This window comes from Seriola aureovittata, chromosome 1, assembly GCF_021018895.1.
Source record: "Seriola aureovittata isolate HTS-2021-v1 ecotype China chromosome 1, ASM2101889v1, whole genome shotgun sequence".
Taxonomy (NCBI): Eukaryota; Metazoa; Chordata; class Actinopteri; order Carangiformes; family Carangidae; genus Seriola; species Seriola aureovittata.
Window position 1 is genome coordinate 31,026,039 of NC_079364.1, and position 10,954 is coordinate 31,036,992.

The 10,954-nt window shown below is 39.2% G+C and overlaps 1 protein-coding gene across 1 annotated transcript in view; it reads right to left on the reverse strand.

Annotated features, from left to right (window-relative positions):
• Positions 1 to 1,411: 1,411 nt before the first annotated feature.
• The window catches only part of LOC130172117 (mucin-2-like), a 41,853-nt gene continuing 32,310 nt past the window's right edge, over positions 1,412 to 10,954 (reverse strand). The window contains exons 31-48 of the mRNA XM_056380551.1: positions 10,641 to 10,780; positions 10,273 to 10,444; positions 9,783 to 10,030; positions 9,362 to 9,545; positions 8,911 to 9,094; positions 8,508 to 8,686; positions 8,338 to 8,407; positions 8,108 to 8,238; positions 7,598 to 7,632; positions 7,314 to 7,482; positions 6,505 to 6,600; positions 6,352 to 6,395; positions 5,257 to 5,376; positions 4,760 to 4,858; positions 3,577 to 3,705; positions 3,311 to 3,350; positions 2,792 to 2,915; positions 1,412 to 1,823 (exon numbers count right to left, since the gene is read on the reverse strand). Coding sequence (XP_056236526.1) covers positions 1,598 to 1,823; positions 2,792 to 2,915; positions 3,311 to 3,350; positions 3,577 to 3,705; positions 4,760 to 4,858; positions 5,257 to 5,376; positions 6,352 to 6,395; positions 6,505 to 6,600; positions 7,314 to 7,482; positions 7,598 to 7,632; positions 8,108 to 8,238; positions 8,338 to 8,407; positions 8,508 to 8,686; positions 8,911 to 9,094; positions 9,362 to 9,545; positions 9,783 to 10,030; positions 10,273 to 10,444; positions 10,641 to 10,780 — 2,390 coding nt within the window. The 3' untranslated portion in view covers positions 1,412 to 1,597. The remainder of the gene's footprint in view (positions 1,824 to 2,791; positions 2,916 to 3,310; positions 3,351 to 3,576; positions 3,706 to 4,759; positions 4,859 to 5,256; positions 5,377 to 6,351; positions 6,396 to 6,504; positions 6,601 to 7,313; positions 7,483 to 7,597; positions 7,633 to 8,107; positions 8,239 to 8,337; positions 8,408 to 8,507; positions 8,687 to 8,910; positions 9,095 to 9,361; positions 9,546 to 9,782; positions 10,031 to 10,272; positions 10,445 to 10,640; positions 10,781 to 10,954) is intronic.

Below are 10,954 nucleotides of genomic sequence, written 5' to 3' on the forward strand. Positions count from 1 at the left end.
TACACGAAATATCCATAGTAAAATTTGTATATGTACACGTATCAAAAATATGTATATGATTACTTTTTATATGGTATAACATGTGGCAACTATAATGTTCATATTGTTCATGTGTCACAGTCATACAGCACACCTGGAGCTTGTTAGCCTGCTGCAGCTTGGTTCATGGTTAAACAACTTTTAATACCTGTCAGTGATAATAATTGTAGTAAAGTAAAATGCTTTTTGAATTTAGGCTTATATATATTATTCTTATCAATTTCTCATCAATTTTAAATATATAAATTTACATATATGTTTTATTTTATAAGTACATTTATAAAATGTAGAAGAGATCAAGAAAAAAAAAGCCTCTTTGGTAAGTGAAACTAAGAATTAAAGTCTTACAAAAATGTAATTACCCATGTACTTGAATGTGTTACTCTAACTCAACATATCTTCTCTGCATGTTCAACTCCCGTCATATGAGAAGGTTGTGCCACAATCTTTCCTTTTTTTGGCTCAGTTCTTATCTGTTACCTTCTCTGTAAATGTGGGAATTGTTGAAATGTGTACTGATTAAATATTTCACAAGACTCACGGCCATTTCTGCTAATTGCTTGTGTCTTTAAATCATTGAGGTGTTGCGAGGTTAAGCCACGATAATTTGCTTTCATTGACGTATCTGGTTAGATAAATGTTAAATTAAGTAAACATCCTTGTTTTTCCAAGACTCCTATGAATACCTTTTCTCTCCGCCCATTATCCTGTGAAAACTCTGACTCAGGGATGTGTGCTGTGTGGTACCGCCCTTGCCCAAAGGCACTGTCGCACACTGTGAGTGTTTGTGACGCTGTGTACGGCTCTCTGCTTCCAGGTCCTGTGTTTGGCTGCTCTATCATCGCAGCTTTGCCATGATCTTTCTGTAAGACCTTTATCTCACATGTGGGGCAGGGAGGTAAACTGAGAGCAGGATGTGGCCACTTCTCACACAGCTGCTTGATTGATGGGCTGCAACTGAATGTGGAATGTTACCACAGGTCAAGGTGGAGGCAGCTTAACACACACAGACACACAGTTTATATTGAACTCACTAACAAAGGCCACAAAAGGGGTTGGACACACCTATACAAGTAGTCATAGGTAGCTGGATTAATAGACGTCATTTGGTGCCAATTCTCAGGTCCAGGTGTGATAGAGGAGTTGACCTTATATGATCCTGATGGTGTAGGTGAGGTGACACAGCCTGGGAGTGAGCTCTACCCAAGTGGTGGATGAATGTATGTTTGTTGTAAAGATTTGATTCTATTTGGCTCTAAATTGGTTTATTTGAGGAGGAAAAGTGTGATGATTAGTCAGATTTGTGTAACTACACACTCACACATGCCGTGTATGCATTAAGAAGCCGGAACAAAAACAAACATGCTCAACCTGCAGCTAAAGTATGATCTTTATTAATCAGATCTTTGTGAGTTTACAATCTTACCAAACTAAAAACTAAGTGCGCTAATACATTAGACATAAATAGAAGAAAAGTTGAAGCTGATTCAGTTATGATTGTTCAGTTACTTGTGGTCATTAACTGTGGCCGATGTATATGGCGGTCTTGGTTTTCCCCTTATCTCCTGCGTCGACGTGACTTGATGCTGGATTTAGTGTTTGCTATGTCGCTGTGGCCAAACGTGGAGCACTCCGTCTTGAGGCACCCACAGGCGTCGATGTGGATGTAGGTGTAGGTGAGCTCAGTGTTGTCGGGGCAGGAGAGCTGGACCTCCCTCTCAGATGTGGCCAATTCCTGGCAGCAGGAGCAGGTGTGCTGCAAGGATTTCATTTTGGCGGAGTAGCTGAGACAAGAGAGAAATATAGAGAGTGAGCAAAACTTTTTTTAAGTCTATAATTTCAGATTTAGTACATTCTGATGTCACTTTAATAGTTTTTACACATAAAGCTCATTTACTACTCAACGTGGGGGAGATTTTTCAAGCCGGAGAAAATAATCCTTATGATGTTGACTTGAGACTATAAAGTTGTAGCACAAAACCTGAGATACAGTTTGTGGTTATAGATTATGAAATATTTAGTAATTTAAAAGTCCATATAGTCTAAAGGTAGATGTCCATGTATTGTTTGATTATAAAGCAGGTCTAAGTTCTAGGTCTAGTCCACAGAGAAATGCACAGAGCCTGTACTCAGAAACTGAGCCTTAAAACCAGCTGTAGGGACTTTGTGATGTCACAAAAGCAGTCACCGCCCTCAGCCATGTCCTAAGCCCCACCCACCTGGACCTACCATCCAAACTTGCAGATTTGGTTTTTCTGAGTGAAAGTGAAAATCTGAAATCTGCTATATTTGTATTGGACCATTCAGAAAATAGTCAGCCAATCAGAAGAGAGGCTCAGAGCCTCCTCTCTTCTGAATGGTTTACCGATGGCTTACATTGAGATGGTTTTTGGTTTTTAAAACCACAAATATATCTTCTTATGGATCAACACAACAAAGAAGAAGAAGATACGGGACCTTTAACAGACTGAGGGGCTCTAATAGATAGGGAATATGGAGTTGAATTATGGGAAGTGTAGCATTTTGTTATATATTATCAACTAAAAGTCAAGATATCTCACCCTCTGCAGAACAGATTTGGATTTTTTAAATCTGCATCTTACAATTCCCCAAACTCAATGTGAATATCCATTTAATGTGATAAAATGCTAATTTGTGGGAGAAAATGTTAAAATGCCAAGAAACAAGATCAAGATTTGAAAATTTTTCAATGACACTGATGTTAAGGAAAATTACGTAAGGGGGGACTCACAAGGTGGAGGTACCACAAGCTCCACTACAAGATGTGACATTCACACGTTCTTTGGAGCGGCAGCCCTGACTCTCCACGTGCACAGCAGTGGTGGACACGTTGCATGGATGACCCTTCGGTATACCTGAGGCAGGAGGCGAGAGAAACATATTGTAAGGGAATAATATCTCAATTGACCTGATTAACTCTGATCATCTGTGGACTCATCTGTGGTGCAAACACAACTACACCTTCTTTGGTTTTGGGTTTTCCCAGGTGCAAACAACAATGTGTTTGTTGTTTCAAGGAAAACAAATCTAACTACAATTTTACTTAGCAGGAAGAACCTGTCTGAGCTCTCTGGCCTGAGTTAACTGCTCTGGATCAATACCAATAAACTGGCTGAGAACAAATGAACAAACTGATGAATATATGAACAGGCTCATTACACTGAACCAATGATATCTTGAAACACACAGTGAAAAACCATTTGAGTGTAAATAATATGCAGGTAAATAAAACTCATGGAGTAATACATACAGAAACGACAGCATCCGTCTGGAGCTATGGTCTCTGTTCCCTGTAGGAGACACACATATATTCACATCAGTACTCTGTGTCATTATGTAGAGATTCACATTAGACATTAGGTGGCACTGTGCTCACATCACTGTTCACCTGTGTATCTAAATCTTTACCTGAGACATAGACATGTCGTCAGTGAATGTGTGTGTTCATATGAAATCTTCCATTATTTAAGAAGCTGCAGCATTGATGGTTTGTGTAGATGTGTGTGTGCACTCTACCGGTATGCATTCAGAGGGGTCGAAGAAAGGACAGATGGTCTTCGCCTCGACGGTGATGAACTGATTACTGATCTTCACACACTCAAACTTCAAACAGGGGCTCCCAGGGGGGGTCCAGATGTTGCCAGGCTGAAGAATAACACATTTTGAGCATAGTCTCCCAGACAGAGCTGCATCAGAGTCACTATCATATACATATAAACATCCACGACTTGTTCTTTTTGTGACCTTTACAGCCTCTGATTCTGAGACCTTTTGCCACCCTGTTGCCTTGTCTGATATGTTTATGTAATTGTTAGTATCAGCATCACCTGATCTGATCTGTGCTTCTAGTGACATGAGAAGTTATATATGAAGGATCTTAAAGGGACATACCAGAGGGTTTGAATGTTTTAGTGAATTTTCTACAATTCCCAAATAGTCTATTGCTAACTGTTTCCTAAAACACAACATAGTTGAAATTTTTCAAATCATGCTTCAGGCAGCCTCTGGTTGATAATCATTTCACTACAGAATTAAAATCAACCTGCACAGACTTCCATTCTTATGATGTTTGATTTAATTCTCTCATTTATCCTGTGGAGAGACCACACCTCCTGGTGGATGTACAGCAACTGCAAAATGTTTTCAACAGCACATCCAGTGGCTAGTTGTATTTTGACCTCTCAGTTTCCCTTATATATATTTTGCAGCGGTGGCCTGCAAAGTTGCAATTACACGAGTCTGCAGAGGGCTTTTAATTTGAAGGGATTAAGTGGAGACACGTGGCGACATCCAGCTGAGATGAGCCGTCTCATCACTTTCTGATACGACTCACTGTAGCCTCCAGTCTGCCCTGAAGATGTAGCGCTGCTCAGAAGACATGTTATAACCTCTTGTCTTAATGGCTGAAGCTTTTAAGACTGGTAAGTAAAGGTGTTAATGCTAATGTTGGCTATGTAGCAATAGCAAAACTTACAAATAGCTCCTTTAAGGTGTATTGAAGAAGAAAGCATTCCACCTTAAAAGCTGCTGGTAGCTGCCAGTAGCCTTTGAGCAGCAAAGTGAATTAAATTAAATTGGTAGCATCATTATATTAGTGTATAAAAAGACAGTAGGGATGTTAGCAATATATATAAAACCTAATCTCCTCTTTACATTGTCTTGCTGAACACAAATACATTGCATGAACACACATACAAACCTTTAATGTGTGTGTGGAGTTGTTCTGCAGGGTGACAACACAGCTTGTTTGGACACACTTTCCACAGCACTGGCCAGGGACGTTCTGGTACTCATAACCCTGAACACAGACACACACAGAAACTCAGCATACAAACTAAACATTATAATGTAAAACCAGCAAAATATTAGGTTACATGCCTGCCATGTGGATGAGAATATATGAGAATTAATAATGTTGGGATTTGGATTTAGGGTTGCCATTAGTGTTCTGGTGGGTTTACAGTATGGCTTTATCAAGGTAACTGTAAACAGGAAGGGGCACATTTTCGTTACGTATATTACTTATAGTTACTTCCATTGACAGTAAAGAGGCAAAACTAAAGTTGAAGAAAAATAACGACACCACTGTAACAAAAAACTATGACTGGGAGAGAATGTGGTCAATGAATGTGCTCATCAATACAGAATGTGCATTTGAATTAATTGAGAGAGGGAGAGAAAAGAGATGGGTCTTACCAGGGGGCAGTGTGTGTCACATGGTATAGGCTGACATGCTATGTGCATAGTGTTGCTGTCATCTGTCTGGTTAGTACAGATGCACTTCTCACACGGGTTCATAGGCACCGTTTGACCAACCTTGATGGATAGAGTGAGAAGGTCAGCAAAAATACAGATACTCATGTTTGTGAATGGGGTGAAACACATCTCAATATAATGCAGTCCAGTACAACTTAATAATGAACACATAGTAAAATGAATACCTGTGACAGGTTCAGGCTAAAGATGAAGATTATTATCTTTGTAAAAAGGAGAATTTGTGGCTGAGATTTTACAGGTGTACCTATTTAAGAGGCCATTCAGTCTTTGTTCATGATAAACTTATGAGGGGATGGAAAGAGGACTAAAATATAAACCAGTTTCACATGGAATTTTTCAAATTATCAATCAATCAATCAATCAATGAAACATTCCGTTTGTAAAAGGGAGTGTATGTTGTTCTGTCAGATGTTACATACCGTCACTGAAACAGTTTCAAAACTACAACACAACACAATGTGACTCAATTACTTTATATTTAGTCATTTATGAAGCACGTTATGTTTTGTCACGTAAACCCTGAACCATGAGGCAAAGAAGCAAAATTGTTTTCTCCTGGATTCACTAATATATGTATTATAATAGGACAAACCCATTCCCACTCGATTTGTCACTATTTTTGAATGCTGTTTGCTTTTTTTATCTACTAATTCCACCCAGTCTTCGTCATTTACTCATTTGTTGTTTCCATGTCATGTCATGTAAGTGGTTGTCAGATGTTATAGGTGTGGACTCTGGAATGTATTGTGATGTTGAGACAAATGTAAATAATACCTTTTATGTTTTATTAGTATTAAGAAATGCTGTACAATCTGATGGTATTTGGGCTTTAGGAGAATCATAAATTTAAATGACCATGACTGATAAACTGATAATGGTCATGGCCAAATTGTGTTCCTGTACAAAGGCTGTAGGTAACATCTAACGATCGGGTCCAATCAGCATAACTTTTCACTACTATCACCAGTTAAGATGTTTACAAATGTTATGTGTCTTGTGAGTGTGAGATCTCACCTGATATTCACAGTTGTTGAAAACACACACGTCCGGTTTGACGGCTATAAAGGAAACAGACCAGTCAATGAATGAATGCATATCAAATGCGCTTCAACTGTCCCCGTGGCACAAATGAAACCTGGCCTTGCAGTTACACATGAGCACACTCACTGCAGGAGTACTTGAAACAGCAGACTCCCATGGTGGTGTGTAGAGTCGAACCAGGAGCACAGGACGGCACAGGGGGGCACAGCTTCACATTACACTCTGTTCAAAGACACAGATGAATTAATGAGGGGATGTTCACATCAGCAAATAACAGCTGAGGAACAAGTCCTCATAAAATACTCTGGGTTTTCACAACAGGCAAGAAAAGAGCATGATGTGGTAATTTTTCATTGTCCATTACAGTTATGGAATTTAAAATGTCCAACTTTTACCAAAGCTGAATCCAAACAACCTGCTATATATAATCTAATTAAAAATATCAGTCTTACCATCACATCAAAGTTTTGATCTGTCTTTTTGGTTTTAACTATATGCATACATACTTCTACAACCCAAACAATAAGAACAGCAGGAAGGAGTTTTATGGTGGAGCATTTATTAACAGAGGTCCTGTTACACTGTCTGCTACTAGAGGTTAATGGACACCTGCCAGTTTATCAGAATCGGGAGTTGTCAGTGACTATGATATAAACACTGCTCAGGAAGTTTCACTCAGTGCAGACTGGCACAGATTTGGACAGGCTCAAGACTTCTATGCATTTATAAATGCATAGTGTATTGAGCACGAAAGCTGTGATTTCAGTATTAGGAGTTATGGTAAATGGACTGCACTTATATAGTGCTTTTCTACTCTTATCGACCACTCAAGTATCTTGTTAAAGGACAATTCAAAATGCAAACTGGAGGAGCAGGGAAACGAACCACCAACCTTCTGATTAGTGAAAGTTGCTACCTTCTTGGTGCTCACTTACCACACTTCTCTTTCGGACAACAGCCAGCAGTCTCAGGGACCTTGACCTGACCCTCTTGGTCACAGCTGAGGGGGGGCAGTGTTGGACAGGACATGTTACGGCAGGTTACCCGCAGTGTGTCCTCCTCACATATACACTCCTTACAGCCTTCTGTCCATGATTCGTTAGCCTGAAGACACAATGTTTATTGTAGAATTATGGCAAGTGTCATGGAATTTTCAGCATTTACATGCCTGTCCAAAGATCATGTAAAAAGGGACTGGCCTTATAGACAAATGATTTACCTTTGTCCAATTTCCATTTTCCAGATGACAAAGTTCTATTAGGAGAAAAATATAAAACAGAAAGTCATTTCCATTCATTAGACTGGTAGTTAGACTGATGCTAGAGCTCAGGCTAATAGCTACATGCTGAATGTATCCTTAAAAATATCTTTTTCGATTTTCTAGAACAATTCCTTTCTATGATTTTCCCACTTCATAATATAAACATTAATATTTACCATTAACCCATTGCTAAGGCATTGTAGCCAGAGATTGCTGTACTTGCTTAGGTGCAGACAGATAGCGTGCCAACATTAATTGCTGGTTTAAGATGAGGTGCAAACTTTGGTTTACGGCATCAAAGTTGAATGTGTTAAACACCAATTCATTATCCTGACCTCTAAATCCTCACTTCCCTCTTTGCTACAGTTACTGTATTCATGGGATTTTGACTTGGCCACAAAAGGCCAGCAAAAAGTGTAAGACACAAATGCATCACAACTGTTGCCATACAATAGTGCTGTCTCTTACCACAGGTGGGCACACATTTATTGGAGCTGGAAGACAGGAGGGTGGTGCCTTTAGGGCAGTAACAACCCTCCAGCGTCAGATTTGTCATAGCGCTGAACTCACTGACAGTATCGATGAATTTGTAGTTGTACCTGCAGAACATACAGTGTTGTTCTATATGAGTCAAAGCAGAAAAATGAAAATTGATTGACTGCATTGAGCAACAACAATGTGGTGGTGAATTGCTGTACCATAATTCACAAGTAGGTTCCACCTGAGGTCCACAGGCCTTGTATACTTTGGGACTTGGACATGTATATTCTATTAAGAGATGGGAAGATAATAAACATCATGTTATTTAGTAAAGATCAGTGCAGTGACTGTGTAATAGTGGTAAATGTTACAAGTTCTAGTTGCGTACCACAGAGCCCTTTGGTGCTACTCCTCCAGTCAATACATACTCCAGCCTCAGCACACGCATCAGCGTAGGATTGTAAGCTTGTGCAGCTGATGTGATTAATGTGCATGTGGCACACATCAAATTCACAGGCCACAACAAATGGATTGTAGTCAATGACCTTGTGGCAGGCTTCAAACACACTGGGGAAGATGGGATTTATAGTCAATATGAACACTGGATTCAAACTGAATACATCATTAGACATTATGAAGCTGATATAAGTGGATAAGTGCAGCCTTAATTTAAATTTTAGATCTTTTTCATTCTTAAATTTCAAGCTGAGAATTTATACCCAAACCAACCAATGTCTGAACCTGATGTTACAGATGACTGGTGCCATCTCTAACATCTCTTTGCCTCCTACCTGCTCTTGATGATTTCACAGATGGTTGTGTTACAGGTCTCAGGCATAGGTGTTGGTGTGGGTTCACTTGGACGTGCACAGTTACTGTTGTTAGCATGCCACTCATGTGCCATATTAGGACATGAAGGATCAATTTTGCCGTCAGGCAACCTGCAGTCATCTGTTCGGTTGTTGTTGCATGTGCCTAGAGAAATCCTCATCATTAGTAAAACCAAAACACAACTCAACTCAAGCCAGTCCTGCACTGCTGTTTTCCCACTAAATCACTAGAATTATGTAGAAGCTATTTACTGTGAGCTTTGTTGTGAACAAATAGGTACAATAGGTTTTAACTGCTATAAGTATCATGTGCACAAACTTGCAACTACTGTAAATATGCATGTAATATATCAGCTGATGCCCCAAATTTTACACACAGTAAGGTTCTGTTAGTCCCTGCTGCACGACTCACCACATTGTCCCTCGGTGTTGCCGCCAAACATGCCATAGGGCAGGTAGATACTGAATATGAGCCCTGAGAAGGTGACCTTGGCATGAATTTTAGGGATGACGAGAACTGTATCAATACCGGTGGTGGTTAGACGGAAGTCAGCATTCTGGTATGCAGGAGTTACAAGCCTGTCATTCACAAAAACCTAAAACAAAAGAATTATGAAATAAAGGTCAGAAATAATCCTTTACCAATTTCTTTGTAAAGTTCGATGCATCTACTCTTTCTGGTGTGAAGGCCTTTCTTTGGACAGTTTTACAAAGTAGCATTAGGTCAGCTATGTACACAAGTCCAAACCCGTGGAAGGACTCCCACTGAAGGCAAAAAATCAGACAAGAGTGTGAATTAAAAATGTAGAATGTTAATGATGCCAGTTACTTACCTGGTTTGTGAAATTGGTATTAATATCCTCCTGTATAATAAAGATCTTGTAGCTTTGGTAGAAGACAGTGATGGAGTGAGGACAGGAAAAACGATCAACTACACCACAGTAATAGTTATCGATCATAACGCTGAAGTTGTATTTGGGCAAGATCTCCTTCACCAGCCAGTAGGAGCAGTTGCCTTGAAAATCATAGTAGGTTCCATCGAAAGTGACATAATGTGGGTCTCCCCAACCGTAGCAGACACCTTAAGAGAATATAGATATCAAATTTTTAAGGTGAAAATTCAAATCATCTGATATAATCTGATACACAATAGCCATTGTTAAAAATAGATAATTTAAGTAATATAAAACAAGTCATTGTACTTGTTTTATATTACTTAAATTATTATTAAAAAACAAAACACTGCTACAGTTTAAATGTAGCATTTATATATTTAACTTGAGAATTTTGCAACCTAGCAACATTTGAGTGGGTCAAACTTACATTGGCATTCATTGTGGGGGCAGCATTCATCACCATCCCTGACTTTTATAGCAGGGAAGTTATTTGCGCATACGACGGGATTTGGAGTTGGACATTGTGTTTTGTTATAGGTCACCTTGCCATCATCACATGTTGCTACAGTACAGTTATTTTCTTTCCAACTTTCACCATCCTATGTGGGGGGGGGGGGTCAAAGATAGGAATATCAGAAAAAAGAGAGTGTTTGTAATCTCAAGCAATGCCATATTAATGTGTCATGATAAGTATATAGCCTCTAATGATAAACACGATCATTTTAAAGACTGCAGTATTGTTTAAGAATTGTACAAAGGAAGTTAAATATGTACATCGCGGAAATGAAGGATTACCTGTCTTGGAGGAGATACATCAACACACACTTTCCTAGATGGAACACACTTGTGGTGTATGAGCACCACATGACAGGTTGCATTGCAGTACCCTATGAAACAGTATCCATCATGGTCTGTCATATTGTAGACTATGGACTCTGCAAATGAGGCACAGGAAAATTGTTGAAAAACGGTCTGTCACATATCATATTTGCACACTGACATATAGAATGGCTATGTTCTGAAATGTCACTATAACTTCACACTTTACCTTCAGATGAGGATATTTGTGACTATAACATTAGACAAAAAGACTGTAACAGAATTATGGT